Consider the following 19866-nt stretch of genomic DNA (forward strand, 5'->3'; position numbering starts at 1 on the left):
GGTGCAGGTTGCATTTTGTTTTATTACATAGTCAGTGCTTAAACTTCTGTTCTCAAATATCTCCAAGTACAAATAGAAATGCAAGGACCACATTGGGCTACACAATCCTTTATCTATCTGCTCTGGTACATTTGAGAAAATGAACAATACTTTCCTGTTTGCCTTCCTTAACTCTTCACTATTTAAAAATGATTTCATAATTAAAACAAAATAAAAACTCCCATATGCAGAACTTGATTGTGAGCAGGGTAAAAGAACATATTTAAATGGAGCTGGTGGGGTGGCACACGTCTATAATCCCCACAGCTCTGGAGGCTGAGGCAAGAGGATCAAACCAGCCTCAGTGACTTAAGGAGGCCTTAACAACTCAGTGAGACCCTGTCTCTAAATAAAATATAGAAAGAGCTGAGAATGTGGCTCAGTGGTAAAGCACCTTGGGTTCAATCCCTTGTACCAAAAACAAAACAAAACCACAAACAACAAAACCCAAGATGCAGTTAAAGGAAAAAGTGAAGTAAAATACTGGAGACTGACTGGACTGAAGAAAGGAGAAGTGACTTGGGTCTCATACCTGCACCACCTGGGTGCCTCAACTCCCTCCCTCCTTGCTTCTGTCCCTGGGTGGTGTCCCCCTAGTGGTGAGAGGAAGGAGTGCACTCCACCACAATAGAGCCCCACAATGGGGCTCGGGGCAAAGGGATCCCTTCCCTTTCCAACTTGGATGCCAAGACCTAATTTGGAAGAAGAAAAGATAAAGGTGAACACAGCTATTTAATTATGGCTTTTGTAAAAATAAATCAATACTTCTACTAAAGCACCAGACAATTATAGGAAAAACGATATGACTGAAATCCAGATGGCCAGGGGCTGTCATGTGAGGATATCAGTAATGTCTGAACAACACAAAAGAATAAATACCAGTTGCTAAGAAGTGACTTTGCAAGGTCACATAGGACTCTGAGTGCCACGGTTGCTGACAGCCTAAAAACAGATGTTTATTTCATGGCAAAACCAAAACTTCAGAACAAAACAACTGTGACACAGACTCTAAATATAATATTCAATAACCTTCAACATGAAGACACAAACACAATCACAGAATTTATTTTTACTTTATTAACAATGTGGCTTACAATTTTTTCAAGTAAAAAGGGTTTTTTTTTCATTTAGAATAAAAATTAAAATATAACTCTGATATAGATTTTCATTTATTTACATGAAAACATATATACAGAATACAATCTTACAGCAAACTAACAGCATGCCCTTCGTCCTGCAAATTTCAAAAGTAAAGTCACTGATTCTTCCCTTTTATGCACCAAAACCTACACAAGATAGAAATCAAACCTCAATACAAACTATTTGAACTGGAATGCAGAAAAGTTAACAGGGCTTTCGACATTCACAATGAGGGAGTTTATGCTTCTAGATATATCATGCTAGCTTCCACTGCGAACAACACATGGGATGACTATCCTTGCTATTATTTAAAACATTTGCCTCACACTTTCCATCCAAAGGGAATTTTTTTTTCAGCAAACGACTGTCCTGGAATGTTCCTTATTCTTCAGTGAGTTTCTCCAGCCCACGCGAAGCGCTCACCTGCTTTGGTGACGGGAAGCCATCGGTATGCTCACTGGTGCTGATCCCTCGCCACCAAAACACACAAAAACAAAACAAAACAAAAACCCCAGAAGACTACAGCTCCGAAAGCTGCTTGAGTTATTGTCTATCATTTAAACTAGAGCCAACACCCAAAGTGGCAACCAAGTATTAGCAATTATCATTTTTAGATAATTATTTTGTTGTTGTTGTTGTTAAAAACAGTTCAAAAATAGTACAATTTGATTTTATCATCCCATAGTTAGGATAAGTGGCAAACCAGTCTAGTGATGAAAGCTTCAAGAATTGATCAAACTTGGAGTTTTCGCCAAATTAAAGGGAGTAATTTTCAGAAAACGTTGAAACAGAGATGAACAGTGAATTAAAAAAGACAACCACTGAACTGTATGTAATAGGTGCCAACACGGCTTTCCCTTGCTGTTGTTACATCGCAAGAGACACGGGCAGGATGGACCTCTCTACAGACTTGTTCCTTATACACCACAGACATCTGAATTTACTATTTTTCCTTCCAAATAACTGCACACCCAATCACAGCTTTCAAGGACAGAATACAGAGTAACTGGAGCCTAGAAGTTATCATCCTAACCCGAAAGCAGCCATAATGTTCAACCCACAATGAGGACCTTAACCCTACTGTGCTTTGCTTTTAGTTCTATATACAGAAATAAATATAAATGGGTGTTCTAGAAAATAAGTATGAAAACCCCTAGTGTTTCCAAAACTTAGAAAGGGGTGTTTTGTATAAGAAGGCAAACCCAGCACTTGCTTCATACAACACTCAAAATTCTATGAGATAAATTAGCAAATAGACCAATCTTCAAAAGGCTGACCAAAATCAACCTAGAGATTGTACTAAAGGTCAGAGGTGGCAGTGTTGGGGTGTGAATCATTTTTAATTTATGGAGCAACAAATCAAAGTGAACCCAGGAAATGATCTTTCAAATATGATCAAAGAAGGTAGAAGAATCTAAATTGCTGTACAGCTCAAATACTCTGTTGACTCAAACTTGGATCAAAGGACAGATGAGTTCTCCGAGCCCAGGAGCTCCGTGATGAAGGATTGCTGCTGAGAACCAAAGCAGCTCCGTCATGCCGGTGGTACCCTGCTCTTTTCAGGTTGGTAGGTTTTATTCTCTTGTACAACATTGTACAAATGAGTCAAGAAGTCAGGGGCTGAAACATGTGCCCTTAGCTTCAGGGTGGGATTGCGCGATGGACTCTCATCCCTACAGCTGAGGTGGTGTTTGTTTCTTGGGTTGCTTACACGGTACAGCCTGCGAGGGGTCTGCTCGGCCAGCCTAGGAGGTAATGAGTGGCGTGATGTACACACAGTCCAGGTGCATACAGGAAAGGATTTGGTCCCAAAGGATGATCAAAGAGAGATAAAGAAATAGTGCCATCCAGGGAAGGAGCAGGGTTCATTGTCTACTGTTGTTTAGACCAAGACATTTTTGGCTTCTGGGCAGTGGTGGCATTGGGGGTATATGAGTAAAATCCATTTTTGTTTGTTTTGGGTTTTTTTTTTTTTTTCTGCCGTAAGCAACAAGGACACAACACAGCAAAATATTCCGGAAACTGGTCCTATCTTTAAGAAAGAAGCTGGTGAGAGGTGAATCCAGACAGAAATGAAAACCACGTTACAATTCTGTGACAGAATTGCTGCTGATGTGAAACACGGTGGAATCCCTAGAGAATCCAAGTTCATAGGGACACTGGTCACTCTCAGAGGAAATGCATTTCCTTGGTCCTCAAATGTTTCCCAGCTCTCCTGGAGGGCTGGGAGATGGCACACAGACACCTCCATGATGGCACCAGGGTGACTGGGCTCTCTTCTGCTTTGGTCACAGCCGTCTCCTCAGTATGTGGACACAAAACTGAAGTACCACAAAGAAAGAATGAAGTTAATCTCCAGGTCAAAAGGATAAGGAGAGTTTTGGATGGTGAGCTCCTGGGAAGCAAGAAGTTTTCCCCAGCAATGGTGGCTGCTTCTACCCTGGGCTTCCTGATGGGTGGTCCTCTGGCTCTCTGGGTGAGCTCAGGAGACTCCAGAAGACCTCCTTACTCTGATGTAGCACCTCTTCCTCCATGTCACTACTGGAAAGGGCACAAGAAGGTGACTTTTGTTCCCAAAGTACAATATGATGCTGTAGCCACATGTCTTCATCCCCATTTTCAAATGCAGTAGAAACATCTCAGCTCGAAAGGACCCCAGTGAAGGATCATAAAGGAGTGAGCACAGAGAAAATGCCACAGATCTTGAAATGGACACCCTTTCCAATCACCAGACCAAGTTTAACTCCATAGGACTGAGCTCTTAAGACCACAATAAGGTGGCTGAGAAGGCAGAAGTGGGAAACTGAAGAGAGGTCAAGACTTTAGAAGTCAGATATCCTTCTGCAAGCTGACCATCAATCACCAAGGACATGTCCATCCTCCAACACCATGTGGGACTCCTTCCACCAGAGGTCCCCAGGCAGGTCCATTCACCAAATGTTTATAAAACTTGCGGGTAGGAATCAGCTAAAGGGGAGACTAAAAAGTCTCAGCCATAAAATATGTGTTTTCCATTTTCATCTGTAACTGTTACGGAATATTAAGAAAGGTTAGCGGGAGGAATTGAAGTTCAACCAATTGAAGTTCAAACACCTTATAAATGTCACTGAACCATGAGTAGCTAATGAGCCCACCGTGCCATATTACTGGAGCAGTTGAGATGCCAGTCAAAGGAAAATATCAACATAGTTATTTAAAACAAAATAACCACAAAGTAAAACAAACAAACAAAAAGGGACAAAGCCTCTGTTCACTTTGGGACAACATGAAGGTATGGTTTCCTTGCGTAACTTTAAAAAGGCAGCAGGCAGCCACATCAGAATAATAGTCCCTTTGGGTTGAGAATGAGAACGCATGGAGGTGCTGGGTGTAAAAGAACAGCCAGCTCTCAGAGCCATCAATTTGTCTGCAAACAACTTAGCTGATTTAACCAAACTGCTCAAGGGTCTCCATCCTCCTCATGCCTGGAAAAGTCAGAAGAAATGCTCAGAGTGACTCAGAGTGACCTGCTGCAGTAATCCCTCTAAGTGGAGGTAACTAGTTCACCAAATGCTTCCTCCAGACCTCTTCCCATTCCTGCTCTCTGAAATTAAGCATTTCCTTCAATATACATTTTCACATTTCCCTAAAGTAGTCACTCACAGACCTGTTTAACATTAAATTAGGATGATGGTAATAGTGTGGCTCTGCTTGCCTTCACAGATGTTCTAGGCTTCAATCACTCAAGGATGTCATTTGATGAGATGCCAGCCTCCTTTTGTCCCCCTGTACTGTCTAAAAGGCACCTCTGATAGAGAATTGGATGTGGACATTTAGCATGTCTTTTTAGATCGACATCCTGAAACATCTGTGTCCACAGCTGTGATGGAGAAGGGAGTTACCACCAAGAACAATCCACAGTGCCATACATGACACTAAACCAGGGCCACATGTATCGACAGGAAGCATCTGAGAACAAGTACAGTAAAAACTACTGGCAAGGTGTCGGGACTCCTCCTTGGCCACATATGTACTCAGCCCAGCTTTCAAAGAACGTGGGCCTTGGGTTAGAAAAACTTGTTCTCAGGAAGCTGCCTGGTTTGGGGTGGGAGAAAGGCCAAACGTGGATATCCAGAGCAGTTCTTCCATATCCTGGCAGGGTCTGATGCAGAACTGTAATTATGCTCTGTAGAAGTTGCTCCTGTAGGACATCAGTGTGCTTTCAAAACACGGAAACATCAAATAGGCTGGTGGATGAGGGAGGTGCTGGGCTCTGGCTTCTTGGTAATACTTAGTGAATGTACCACTTTATATATCCTGGAAAAAATCAAATTCTCAGTCCTGAAAACCTTCACAAAGCATCACAAAAGATCACAGGCCAGGTCCCCAGGGGTGGAGTCAGTTGGCATACTGGGCGTAGAAAGCCACTTTCACTCTCTCGATCTGATGGCATAATTTGATGGCGGGTCCCAGCTTCAGCTCCATGCACTCCTGCACTGTGGGGAGAGTCAGCAGGAGGAGCGCTTGGCCGTCAATGTCCTGCCAGAAAATAAAGCCAGGTTAGAGAAGTGGCATCCCACACCTGGGGCGCACTGGTCACATCAGGCTTCTGCCTGGGGCCAACTATGGGAAGGTGCTACTTTTGTTCCATCAAATTCTGTTTAACCTTTGTGTCAGTAAAATACTGTTTTTGCTAAGAACATTTTCACTGCTCTGAAATTCACATGCCCACTCTGGTGGGTATAAAGAGCTCAAGTGGTAGGCTGCTTCAGACATGGCTTCCCAAGCAACCTCTCCCTTGCCCAGGCCAGGTCCTTCCTCTACCAATTTGAACACTAGAAAAGGGCTCTCTATCAAACATGAAAGCTCTCTAACTTTACTGTCAAGCTCTGACATTTCACCATCAGGATGGCTGAGAAGAGGTTAAAGACAGATATGCCAACCTCACAGCATGGACCTCCACAGAGGACAACACCCACGCTGCTCTGGGTGACACACCCACCCAAGCCACCAGAGCCCATGGAAACAGATAGGCTCTATGTCCCCACTGCCACACACACACTACACCCAAAGCCATCATATAGCCAAAGAAGCTATACAGAGATGACACTATGGTACTCAACTGGAACCAAAGCCAATGAAGTGACACCTTGAGAAAATCTCTTAATGCACAAGCCACCAAGCTGGTAGAGTCAATGGATCTACAGATGCACAAATATCACCATAGGGACACAGGAAGCATAAAAAAGCCAGTGCTTCCAAAGGAGCACAGTAACTCTAGCAACAGACACCAGAGAAAAGGAAGTTGATGAAATGCCTGAAAAAGAATTAGAAGGAAACTTAATGAGATACAAGAGCAAACAGACAAGCAATTCAATGAATTAGGAAAACAGTTCACAATATGAATGAGAAACTCAACAAAGGGATACAGATCATGAAAAAAAGTCAAACAAGTCTTCAAGTTGAACAACTCAGTAAATTATATTAAAAATACTGTTGAGAGCTGCATGTAGTGGCACATGCCTGTAATCCCAGAGGCTGAAGCAGGAGGATAGCAAATTCAAAGCCACCTTTAGCAACTTAGCGAGACCCTGTCTCAAAGTACAAAATAAAAAGGGCAGGGGATATGGCTCAGTGGTTAAGCACCCTTGGATTCAATGCTCATTACCAAAAACAAAACAAAACTGTTGAGAGCTCCAACAACAGACTAGATCCTGCAGAAGAAAGGGCTTCTGAACTTGAAGATATGTCTTTTGAAATACCCAAGAGACAAGAGTACGGGGGGCGGGAGAGAAGGAGGAAAGGAGAGGAAAACCTCTAAAACTTGTGGGACATCATTAAATGAATAAATATTCAAATAATGAGTATTCTAGAAGGAGAAGAGAAGGAAAAATATATACATAGTCTATTCAATGAAATATGAGCTGAAAATGTCCCAAATCTTAGGAAATATATGAACTTTCATCCAGGAGGCTCAAAAGACATCAAAATCCAAAGAATTCTAAAAAGAGCTAAAGTATATTCCTTCATCACATTTAAGGAATCTCCCACTAGAGAACAGATTTCTAGGCAGAAACTCTATAGATCAGGAGATAAAGAGATGAAGTGTTCAAAATTCTGCCAGAAGAAAAAAAAAAAATAAAACCCTGCCAACCATGAACACTATACCTACTAATAAGCTATCTTTCACAAATAGAGAAAAAGGGGCTTCCAAGACAAGAAAACACTGGAGGAATTCACCACCACCTTACAAAAGATGCTCAAGGGAATCCTACATCTGGAAGTAAAAGGAAGATAACTACCACATCTGCGCACGCACTCATATTTACATACAAACAACTGTCCAGAGTAAGCTGCTACTTGTACACAGGACCATTTGCTCATTCGATTTTACTTATCTCTCCTTATCTACACACAGGGTCCCGTACCATGAAGATATTCATGAAGTCATTGTTAAATGTAATTTGCTACAGGAAGAGGGACATGAAGACTCATTCCAAAGCCCTGACCTCTACTGGGGGAACATCTCTGTCTCTTAGCCAGCTTGCTTCCTATGATAATCTTTATGTAGATGCCATTTGATTGGACTATTATGCTTAACTGCAATCTGCTCTATCAACCAAGAGTCTTCAAATTCTGGAGGAGGGAGGTAATCTCAAAAAGATTACAGTCCTGAGGTGTTGATAAAAATCAGTGGAAGTAAACTGAGCTCAGCATACCAGAATTTCTGTCTCGTGGAGAAGTTTTATGCCCAGGGCTTCCATAAACCACAAGGACTTAACAGTCATTTAACAGTACATGAGCATGAGACTCAGACATCACCTATCAGTGAATTTCACACTAGAGTTGTTTTCCTAAGCTAATGTTTTATTTGACTGTCTTGAAAATATCTAAGGCAAAAACCGAAGTATGTATAAATGGCAGCCTGAGAAGACTGATATCAAGAGTAAGCATAATTTATCATCCAATCAGGTTCAAAGGACTAACAATAAGAGCAAGAATAATTTATTATCTGATCAGATTCAAAAGCCACAATACTCCCTAATAAGTACAAAGGCAAAACGATTACACATTAACTTAAAAGTATCAACATGAGTGCAATTTGGTATTTTAAAATCACAGATGAACACTAGTTATGAGGTATGGTGCTAGACACCATGTCTCAACAAAGACCCCTGTGACTTTATCAAACCACAAAATAAACAGATCAGTCTGGAATACATCCTGAAAGATAAACTAATAAAATGTCAATATACTTTTTAGGTTACATTTAAATTTCTTCTCCTTTGCTTGTACTGCTCTCACATGCTGTTTTTATTCCTTTTCAAAGGCTACTGATAAGGCTGACTAAACTAAGGAGGAATCAAAAGTATTGAAAAAGTATTGAACTGGAAGAAACAGTGTTTGGCTCAAGGTCATGAAGCTAGGAAGGGTACTTCCTGGCCAGGGATATGTTTGGAGCCAAACCTACATATGTTAAATCAAAGTAGAGACAGGCTTCAGCCTAGGGACACCAAGTCTTCTAAGCACCCTGGGTCTCATGGAAATACACTTTTAGTGTGCAGTGGGCTGATGTTACACCACAGTGGTGCAGGTGGCTTCACCATCATGTTCAATGAAATCAACAGAACAGGAAAGGGACTCACACTGCAACTGAGCCTAAGGAAAGAGAAGTTTGTTTTTAAGATGGAAATCAACCACCAGAAAAGCTAGCTGATCTAGCCAAGATCATACAGCTGGTTAGAGACAACATTGGAACTAGAATTGTGGTTCTCTGATGTTAAACTCTCAACAGAAGTCTCTAACAGCCACACTTGGACATGATGGCCTTCCTTGGACATATGTATTCAATTAGAAAATCAGCCCTAACATGTAACTCATTCTCTACAGACAATTTCAATGAAGGTCACTGACATAAATATATACTACATTCAAGTAGAGGATCATCACTTATTTTCTCAACAAATGCTTTTTGAGTGTTGAAAGGTCTGGGGACTCAAAATGGCATTCTCTGACGTTATCAAACCAGATGTCCCTCCCACCCCACCCAACCACCTGGTCACCTGTCCTGTCCTCAGACTTCCCCAAGCAGAAAAGCCAATGAGAGTGCCTTGGGCCCAACTTCCCCCTGCCCAGTCAGCAGCAGAGGGGCACACTATAGGTTTCAAAAAAGGTCTCTGTTCTGATGCTGCAGGAAGAGGGTGAAGGAGAGGCCACATGCCCTGGTGTGAACTGCTAGCTGAAACAGAAGTGCAGGGAGGCCATGCCTTTGAGTACATGCCCACCCCTGTCCCCCAAAGAAGTCAATTTACCCATAATCCACATGGAAAACCTGGTGCATGTGGTACTAAGAAGTGAGGAGAAAACAAGAACTGAATGGAATTCCTATCTGCAGGAAGATGGAGGGAGGCCAAGGCTAAACCACCTGGTTTGTTACAGAGTTCCTTCCTTCATTCTGGCTCCGTCTGGTTAGAATTAACTAAAAACTGGACCAATTACTAAAGGGGGGAAAAGTGGTTAAAATGCATCTTGTCCCTATTTGAGCCACCTAAGAGCCCAACCGCTGCCACCTCTAGGTTTTCAGGTTTTCAACCCATTTTCTATCCTCATTAAATGATGCAAAATAGAACTCCTGGGTATTATCACTTTGAAAAGACCACGCCACCGAGAATAAGCTCATACCCCTGATTTCCACAATGCTTGCTGGAAGAAGCCAGGTTTTTTGTTTGTTTATTTTTTTTAATATATAGTTTTTAGTTGTAGATGAACAACTAAAATACCTTTATTTTATTTATTTGTTTTTCTGTGGAGCTGAGGATCGAACTCAGGGACTTGCACGTGCTAGATGGGCGCTCTACCGCTGAGCCACAACCCCAGCCCTGAAGTCAGGTTTAATGGCCGACTATCAGGTAGTCCCTGCTGGGGTTGTTGGGAGGACTGTGGAAAGCCTCAGGGACCCCAGAATCGTGGCTGACAGACATGCCTAACCCGTGTCAGACCTGCTCATGCTGCAGACTACATGTGACCCACTTAGTCCACCTCACAATGGGCAGGAAGGGAAATGGGTGAATGAAAAAAAACTGGTCAGGAGAGAGTATAGGTGTGACATCCCCAGCCATCAAGGATCAAGGGAGGGATCCCCCTACTCTCCCTCTTACCTAGCCTTTGGTTTGGAAGAAGTTGTTTTGCACTAAAAGATTACACAAATAACACCCCAGACTTCACACTTGACTTAATTCTTACAAATACACTCCTACAGAATTCAGAATTGCTAGCAGAACATTCATTAGGTTATACTGGACTACTAATTTTAAAGAAATAGAATATAATAAATCATATAACATGAAAGCCATGCTCAGCATGTGGTAAATTTACATTTATTTTGATAGAGCATTTCATTTAGGACTTGGCAGTTCTTCAATGGAAGTGCTCAGGTCAAGAGAAGTAAAAAGAGGAGGAAACAGTCTCAATCGCAAGGAAACTTATAAACAATCCTGAAAATTTTTTTTAAAAAAGTAAATCGCTAATTTGGGCAGTCTGCTTATTGTATGTGAACAGATTAATTCACAAAAGGTGAACGAATAGGCTAAACACTATTTAGAGTTTTGTGTTTGTTTGGTTTTTTTTTAGTTATAGATGTGTGGATTTTTACTACATAATGTACATGTTTGCAGCATAAAATTATAGAGTATAGATTTCCTAAGTGGTTGCCATAACATTCCAGAAATAAAAGGCATGTGTGCTGTTAATGGGGAGTTTATAATTTTTGCAAACGCTCCTAAAGATTATAACAGTCTGTGAACTGACAGCACCCAGGGGAGGGAATGCACACCGCTGTCAGCATTTGCCCACTGTGATCTCTGCACACAGGCCAATCAAGCCTCCGGGCTCCTTCTAGTTCCTCTCAGAGCTCAGATAACGCCTGCCGTGACCCACCAGAGGCATCACCACATCAGAGCTGTGTCATCTGGGCCAAAAGATGATAGAACAAATTAGTAAAAATTAGTAATTAAATGTCTGATGGTCAGAAAAGGACTCAAGTGCCCATGCACTTCACACAGCCCAGCGGGCAACAGCTTTTTATTATAACAGGTGAAACTGCCTAATTCGGAATGTAAAATTAAGTGGAAATAAGACTCTTATCAACTAAAGCCTACCTATTTTCGCTCTCAGAAGAGGAAGAGAGTCTGAATGAAGGACCAAGCTTTTCAGTGACGCTAGAAGAGGTGGCTGGAGGGAGGGGGGTGACTGCTTTAGTCTACAAGCATGGATGTTGCTGTCACATTTCATGTCTTTGAAATGTTCTGAGATTCTATTCGAAACTGGGCTTAGGATTAGAAGAAGAGAGGACTTTATACCAGTGGGATCTTAGCCTTTCTCTCTACCAGCTTTGCTTCACGTTCCTTTACTAGGATGTATGTATACAAGGTATGGATGAGCCAGCCTATTAACCTCTCCTGGCACAAATGGTCTTGAGCTCCCGAAACTTGAAATCTAGAAGTGAGACAATCAGTCCTTTGTTCTGGCTCAACTGAAAAATATTTCTTATTTAAATGTGGGCACTGGAAGCTAAATCAAGAAAAAACAAAAACAAAACTTAATGCCAATATAGAATGGACCACATTCCATAAACACTTGTAGGATATCATAAAGCATATAACAGGTGGTCAATATTGTTGAAAAAATAAATGAGCCAACAGACACACATTAGCATATTAAAACCTGTATAATTGGCATTTGTTACATATTTTAACACAATGTTTTTTTTCTTTCCTTTTTTTTTTTTTTTTTTTTTGCAATGCCATCATGAATCCTGTGAAAGTTGTGAACTTTGCTGATTTCATCAATTTAAATGGTATCAACCAGCCACAGGGAACTTATGTGAACAAATGGGGTTTTCAGTCGGCTTCATATGCAATAAAATATTCCCTAATAAAAATAAATAAATAAATGCCAGATGGGGAAATGTTGCATTATGCAATAAATTTCACAGGATTTCATCTATTGCTTTATTTTTTATTTTTAAGACCAAGATTTGGCTTATCACAAAAACCCATCACCTAAACTCTGACATGAAATTCTCTTTCTGTTTGTGTGTTGTAATAAAGGACAAGGTCATTACCCTGGGTTCTTTAGGTTAAAAAAAAAAAATCACTCCCAGTTTATCCCCTCCCAGTGTCAGCGAGTGTCAGAAGGCCAGGAGGGAACTCGCCTGTCTTGTCCCATTCATTCCTTCAGCCCGAATTTATCACACAGCTTTGAATCGCTCCACCTCCAGGACTTCTCCGGAGAAAAGTCTGAATGTCAAGAACTACCCTACTTGAGGGAGCTGGGAACTGAATTAATTTGCTTTGCACAATTCATTACAACATTGATTTTGGAGAAAAGTGGGAAATTCCATGGGAAACCAGAGACCCTTCCTTTTGTATTTTTCTGACTTAATGCTTGAAAAATTCTCTTTCTAGACTATGGTTTGTTAAATCTAAAAATAGACTGGATGAACATATCTTCAATTTATTATATGGAAAACAGTATTTTTTAATGCAAGTTCTGAAAAGACAGATATTGATTATACTGTGGAACAATGCAAGGATTTCAGTCAATTGAGCCACAGGCTTACACTTGAACTCTTTAGACAAGGCCAGAGGCAGAATGATGCAAGGTGGCTTGTGTGCAGATTGGCAGTTTGCTTTCAGATTAACTTAAAAATGGAAATGAAAACCCTTTCTTGTCAGGGCACACTGTCACCTGTCTGGCTGTTGTAGCTAACTACAGCCATTTCATTTGCTAGGTTACAAACTCCCTTCAGGTCTAGACTGCATCAATGGATTGTACATTGTCCATCATAATACTAAAGGTTTTAAACTGTTTTGTGATGAAAGAAATGTAGAAAGTAAGCAAACAGTGACGAAAACAGCATTAACCTGGACACATTGGATGGAGGGCTTCCCCTCAGAAAAGGTCCAGCAGACACACATTTCCTTATTCTCTTGCCAAGCAGAACTAAGAGCACTGGCCATCATCTATAAACCAAATAGAAGGAATCTGAATGTTGGAAAAAACAGGGAAGATTGGGTATGACCCTGGGGACCTGAATTAATGTCACAGTGCTGAATTTCTTGGTTATTTTTGTGGTTGTCATTTGTTTCTGTGCCTCATATAATCAAACCTTAGAGTTTAGACGCTTGAAACCCAGATTGGCCAACAGGCACTAACAAAACACTTGTAGAACTAATGGCTGTACTGCAGGAAAAGGCCCTAGGGAGATCTGGCCCAGCCCACTCCCCACCAGGGAAGGCCCAGCAATCAGCCTTGACTTCCAGTCCAGCCAGGCTGCAACCAGGACCCCCAACACCCCAGCTAGGTGGCATTTGAGAAGTACAAGCAGGAGTTAGATGTTCATCCTGCTGGACAGTAAAAAAGCAAGTGTACCATTGTGGGGTCAGTGTAGAATGAAGATGGGGCCTGGACCACTACTACTCACCTGTCAGTTAATAGTACTTCCCTCACCCCTACCCTGTTGGGTGCCATCAGAAGAGTCTCATCCCCATGGGGTCAGTGAGACAGTGAGAAGCAGGAACCAGGCTCTGGGGCATGGGGTGTCAGGTTTCCCACACCTGCCTGTCAGCACCAAAGAACACCCTCACAGGTGTCAACTGCAGCTGAATGGGCACCCGAAACATCTATCCCCGCCTAGCAGTCGTGAAGAAGCCAGGTAAGACAGGGTGTTCCTTTAAGATCTGGAGTCTCACATGAACCAATAACTGCACAGCCGCCATACCTGTTCCTGAAAGATCTTGGCCAAGGGGGCACAGTCGGTCAGCTTAATGAACCTCACCACGTCGGTGACTGTCCACTCCAGCGGGTTGCTCTCCAGGACGAGCCTCCCCTCCTCCTCTTGTTTGGTTTCCTGCAGGAGAAGCAGGGCAGGAGACCATCACTGCACACTGTGTGGCCACTGGGTCCTTCTAATGCTGTCATCACTGCCCTGGCTCTCTCATTGGGCACCTGAACAAGCCACAGAAACAGCCTCTGGGGAGTTTCCTCATAAGTGTCCCAGTGGTGACTCCCCCTGCATCTGCAATGACCCCTGTGCCTTCAGAGGTTAGATACAAGAAAGGCCTTGACGGCCCATCCTGAAGCCCCAGGTCGGGGAAATCTTGGGCCTGCTTATGGACGAAGCATCTCTGTTTAGATACAAGGATGCTAAGGGGACCCTGCTCCTTCTTCTGGCTGGTTTAGGGTGCTGAACTCACTGATCTTCCTTCTCTTTTCATAATCACAAGCTACAGGGAGAAAGTGCACAAGAAAGCCAGCTTCCTTAGGATGTCTGTGACGGTGGGGCCAATGACACATACCACCTGAACAGCTGCCATCTGCCATGGGGAGGTCTGGTACACGTTTTATGACACCATAGAGGTGACCCCTCAACAGGCAGTGGGAAGCAAAAAGCCAGGCAGAAACAGGAGACGTGGAGATGAGATTTGGGGAGCCCAGTGTTCAGAGGGACCTGGAGCACTAGACTCTGCCCTCTTCCTGACTAGAAGCCCTGGCGGAGTAAAAACCCTTCAGAAATGAGGGAGCTCCTCCAGTCCTTGCTCCCTTCTCATGCTTCAGGACTCGTCTGCCCAAGTGACATCAAAGCCTTTGACCCCAACAACTTGGGAGCTTCACCAGATCGGCTGCTGCTGTTTCACCTGTTGTTTGGTTGGTTGGTAGCAGCAGATTGAACCCAGAGGCTCCATCATGGAGCCACAGACCCAATTTTCTTTATTTTGAGGCAGGGTCTCACTTCCTTGTCCAGTCTAGCCTTGAACTTGTAATCCTCCCAAATCGCCCCTGTGATTGTGCTCCAGGCTCGGGGGCTCACCTCAGGGCCCTCAGTCTTGGCCACAGGACCCTTGTCCTCCTCCTCTGCAGGGGTGGTCTGCACCACGCGGCCCCTGCGTGCCCTCTCCACTGGCCGCCGCGTGGGTTCTGGGCCACTGCGCAGGGTGACTGCCCTCCGTGGCCGTGCCGAGGGGACCTCGGCCGACGAGGTGTCAGTCTGGTCATCTCGGAGCTCAGAGCCGGTCTCCTCACTTGCAGTATCTTCGTCCAGCTGGTCTGCGTCCTCCTCTTCGCTTTCCTGGGAATAAGAGGAAAGATTTATGTGTGGGGGTGGGTGGCATGGGACTCGCTGAGCACAGCAGGGTGGCCTATGCCACAGGCCACAGTGCAGGCTCAGATCCCAGCATGGTTTCCTCCCCAGAACAGCCAGTAAAAACCTGTGCCAGGTTTGTCCAGGGATGCCTGACATTCCTCCCATAGTCCCAACGTCAGTGCTTGGTGGCCCTTTTCTAGCCAAAGCAGCTAAGCTGTGTTCATCAAACAGGAAGAGGGTACTTATTTTGCACTTTTATCCATTCTGTCCCAATCTTCCCTGTAAAGCAGTCACTTGCCAGGAAGGGCCATACTTTAAAACCCAATGTTGGCAGGTGCTTCTAGTTAAGCAGACGGTACCTCCCCAGAGCCTGCAGTTAGGTCCACAGCCGAAGATCTCCGCTTCTTCTGCACAAAAATGGATTTTCGTCGTTTCCTTCTTCGGGCTGGTTTTGGGTGTCCACTCTCAATGCTGCTTTCCCCAATTGGGGGCTTAATGATCTTCTTTCTCTTTCCATAATAGTAGGCTACGGAAGAAAGAAGATTTAAAACATTTTAGGCTGCAGACACACACACATCTGGACAAAGGAAGAGAAGAGGAGGGGAAGTGACTGCTCTAGAGAGGAGATAGATTGGGAGAGGAGGAGAGAGAGACGGGAAAGAAAAACCATTCTCACGCCCCAAATCCCAAGCAGGCAGGGCAAGGCTGGTTCAGCCTCTTAGAAGCAGGCTACAGAGGTCAGACCTGGTTTAACTAAATGTAACCAGAGGTCAGTACATTTTGGGGGGCCTTAGAATTAGACTGAACAACTCCTGCTGTTCTGGATTCCATCGAAATACTGTTCTGCGCTCCTCTGACTGGAGTTCAGGTTCTGCCTGTAGCAATGTTCACTCTAAGACCACGTAAGGAATCTCAGACTTTGAAGTTCTATAAAACCAGATCCAGGATCATTTTCAAGTTCATTTCGGCTTCATTTAATTGAGTTTTAATAGCTGCTCCTTCCCTCCCATTCCCCAGTCATATGAGGAAGCTCGTTTGTACACTAAAATTCAAGGCTAAGTTTAACCCTCATCATTCCTCATTCAGGAGTGGCTGGTACCTAGTGAATTCTTGCCACAGAAAAAGTCAGAGGCTGTGGAGATGAGTTCTTCAGGAAGCAGAAGACATGAACCCACCTGGGTTCTCACCCAAGACCATGTGGGTACACTGAAATGGGGATCATTGCCACAGAGCGTGGCTGAGCTTTAGTAGAAACACGAGTGGAAGGCAGATGAGTGTGCTTAGACAGAAGGACATCACACCCTGAATAGTGCCTCAGACACGTCCAGATTCCTGGTTCCCACACCCAAATGGATGAGTCACAGGTGGCTGTGGCTCAGAGAGTACTGGCCACACTGTGTGGGTCCTTGTCCTCTCCAGCAGGGGGCTGGAATGTGGGCTGGCAGAGCCAATTGCCCCTGGGATGACAGAGAACTGGGGAGCTCAGAAGCTGTTTTCAGGGCTTGAGATATCAGAGAGAGAGACATCTGGAGTGGCTACCAACATGGAGAAGGCCACCAAGACACAGGAAGCACAGGGCAGAGTGTGGCTGTCGGCCCACAGCAGGATCACTGAATGAGATGGGATTGGCAGAGGCACATGCTCCCTCCCAGTCAGAAAAGTGGTACCAGGTTGAATCCTGCCTTACAGTGGAGAGGCAAAGGCGGCTGGGGATAAAGAAGGGGGGGGGGACGGCTGTTCCAGAATCCTCTAGTTACGGTAGCCCTCAGAGAGTACTGGGCATGTATCTAACCAGGGGAGAAGCTGCCACGACAAGGATCTGCAAGAAAGGCATCAAAAGACCTCTTTGGCTTCTCAGCATAAGGATAAGAGATGAATCTGGGTTTCTGAGCATCACAAGATGCTGTGGAGTAAGTGATCTATGGAAAATCCAAGACAGTGCACACATTCTCCTTTCTCCTTTTCCAAAGCCTGAAGATGACAATCCACCTTGTTTTGAATTGACCCCATCCCTCCCTCAATGCCAGGCTAAAAACACAGAGGAATCTTCCAGAACAAATCTTAAAAACAATTTTCCAGAGCAGCTCCTATGAAACACTACTCAGAAGGCTAAAAATAAATCAAAAACCAACTATATTATGCTGCAGTTCCGGCTTACGGACCAATGTTGTTAGGTTTTTTTCATCATTTGTACTTACTGTATTTGGTTTTGGTATGAATGGAACAGTTCTCTGGGCAGTTTCCAGAAATCAGCACAGGACTAAACAGATTTGGACAGCATTCTAGCTTGGCACAAACTCGTCGGCAGAAATTTGCTACTTGGTCAGATGTTCGCACGATCTTAACCACAGCCCTGTACGTTTTACCTCTGTACCTAGAAAATAAGGAAGGGAAAGCAATAGTAAAACCAAATGATTACTAGGACCAGCATATTCCAAAGCCACTTCATTTTCTAATAACAAAGTATGCTGTGTGGTTTGCATTTTATTGGCTTTTATATACTTCCTTACGATCTCACAAAAATATTTTTTTTAAAAATGTGTGGGAATGGTACTAAATCTGCAGTAAGGACTTCCTTCTCATTGTTCTCTATATAACCTCATGCCAAAGATCAGTAGTGTTTGATACATACCTAACCAGCATGGTCCTCAAAATGAAGTTCATGAAATCTAAAGGATATTTTGCTGCAGCTGTATTTCATTTTTGAACAGCACAAGTGTATATGGGATCATGATTCTGCTTTGAAACACCATGTAAATTCAGAACACTGAAATGACATCTTTGCCAAGACTGCATATCACCTTGTTGAAACGGGGGACAATTTCCATTATTCATAAATGGCATCTGTGCAGAATGGTGATACGTAAGCAAGGTCACATTTAAAAGGAGAGAAACACAATGGATTTTATGAGAACAAAACAAAAAACAAAATCCAGCAACTGCAGCCCAGTCACAAGATGAGGAGACCACACACAAGGATTCCTGGCACTGCGGGCGCCCCACAGCGCATGGCTTTGGAGGTCACAGAACCAGAACAGGCCTCAGGGGAATGGCCAACGGGTACAGAAAAAGCTTCTATGTGTCAGGAGCAAAAATGGGCACACTGAAGTCTTTGGGAAGTTAAGAGTCTTTATTTGTATATCAGGAATAATGAAATTCATTTTTCAAGTTAAAGAGAGAGAACAAGAAGCAGTAAATTTAACAGAAGGACCTCACCTAAGATACCTCATTCTTGTTAAGGACTGAACTCTGTCCCCTCCAAAATTCATGTTAAAGCCCTATCTCATACTGCAACTGTGTTTGGAAACGGGGCCTTCAAAGAAATTAAGGTTAAATCATATAGAGGATGGACCATGAAACAACAGGACTGGTGTCGACAGGAGAAGAGGAGACTCTAGAGGCATGTACACAGAGAATGGCCATCCACAGTCATCCACAGACATCTGCCTGGCTGACTCCTTCGCCTTAGCCTCCCAACACCCAGGATATGAGAAAATGAATGTCTACTGTTTATGCCACTGAGCCTGGGGTTACTGTTATGGTGTCTGGGCTAATACAACCTCAAGAGGAAAGAGAGGGACAAGAACAGGGACTCCTAGACAGCCTGTCACCTACAAATCTGCTTCTCCTCTGATCATGGCTACTGCCTGCCATGCACTCTGCCCTTTCTTGGTTTACATTCTGCAATGATTCTCTAAGGGCTTCCTTAAGTGTTTTTCTCTTCCTTCAGGGGAAGAACAGTCTAGAGTGTAAATATTGATGTTTTCCCAAAACTTTTCTCAAGGCACCAGAAAAATGAGATCCAGAAACTCAAACCTCTTTTTCCCTACAATGAATTTTATTAAGGGTATGAAAATCTTACCATCCAACTAACATTGCTTACAGAGATGCCATCTTTACTGCCATGGTATTTAAATATTCTCTTAGGGTCTTCCCTATGACCTGGTGGCAACAGAGGAAAGTGCAACCGATATTGTTTAACTATAATGACAAATCCAGGTTGTCCTTTCTCGCTTTTCCCCACGACAAGGGATTGGAGAATATAGATGCTTCTGAGATTCAGATACAGATAGCAAGCTGTTCTTCACCTGCAGGAAAGAAACCTTTTTCCTAAGAAAAACATCAGCAATGACTAGCCACAGATCTACAGAAGGTAGAATGGACAGTTCTTGATTTATAAACAGTTCCTGGAGGCTTTACCCAGAATTTAACGGGATAGGAAGCCCAGCCGAAAACACGAGCACTTGGAAATCAGTTTCGGTCACCTTTCCACACGTTTTTAAAGCTATCATGGGCTCAGAATAGCGGTAAACTTTCCCATTGGCATGGACCACTGGTCTTTGATTAGTTCACATTCACTAAACACAGAGGCCATGACATGGCTGCATCAGAACAGCTGTGCCCATGAAACTGTTCTTGATGTGGATCCCAATTTTTAAGTTGAAATCCTGAGCAATTTATTTTGTAGAAAAATAGTACATAGTGGTTGGTAGCTTTGGCAGATAACATTTGTGCTAATTTTGGGGAAAACAACCAAAATCAAGAGGGATCAACCTCCAAGGTAG

At 43.4% G+C, this 19866-nt stretch overlaps 1 protein-coding gene across 5 annotated transcripts in view; it reads right to left on the reverse strand.

Annotated features, from left to right (window-relative positions):
• Positions 1-1096: 1096 nt before the first annotated feature.
• The window catches only part of Sfmbt2 (Scm like with four mbt domains 2), a 212487-nt gene continuing 193717 nt past the window's right edge, over positions 1097-19866 (reverse strand). For all 5 annotated transcript variants that reach the window (XM_021723043.3, XM_005320295.5, XM_040276603.2 and 2 more), the window contains 5 exons: positions 17500-17675; positions 15661-15827; positions 15029-15286; positions 13940-14068; positions 1097-5697 (listed from right to left, as the gene is read on the reverse strand). In XM_021723043.3, the coding sequence (XP_021578718.2) occupies positions 5557-5697; positions 13940-14068; positions 15029-15286; positions 15661-15827; positions 17500-17675 (871 nt within the window). In that variant the 3' untranslated portion in view covers positions 1097-5556. The remainder of the gene's footprint in view (positions 5698-13939; positions 14069-15028; positions 15287-15660; positions 15828-17499; positions 17676-19866) is intronic.

This window comes from Ictidomys tridecemlineatus, chromosome 10 (assembly GCF_052094955.1).
Source record: "Ictidomys tridecemlineatus isolate mIctTri1 chromosome 10, mIctTri1.hap1, whole genome shotgun sequence".
In the NCBI taxonomy this organism is placed as follows: Eukaryota; Metazoa; Chordata; class Mammalia; order Rodentia; family Sciuridae; genus Ictidomys; species Ictidomys tridecemlineatus.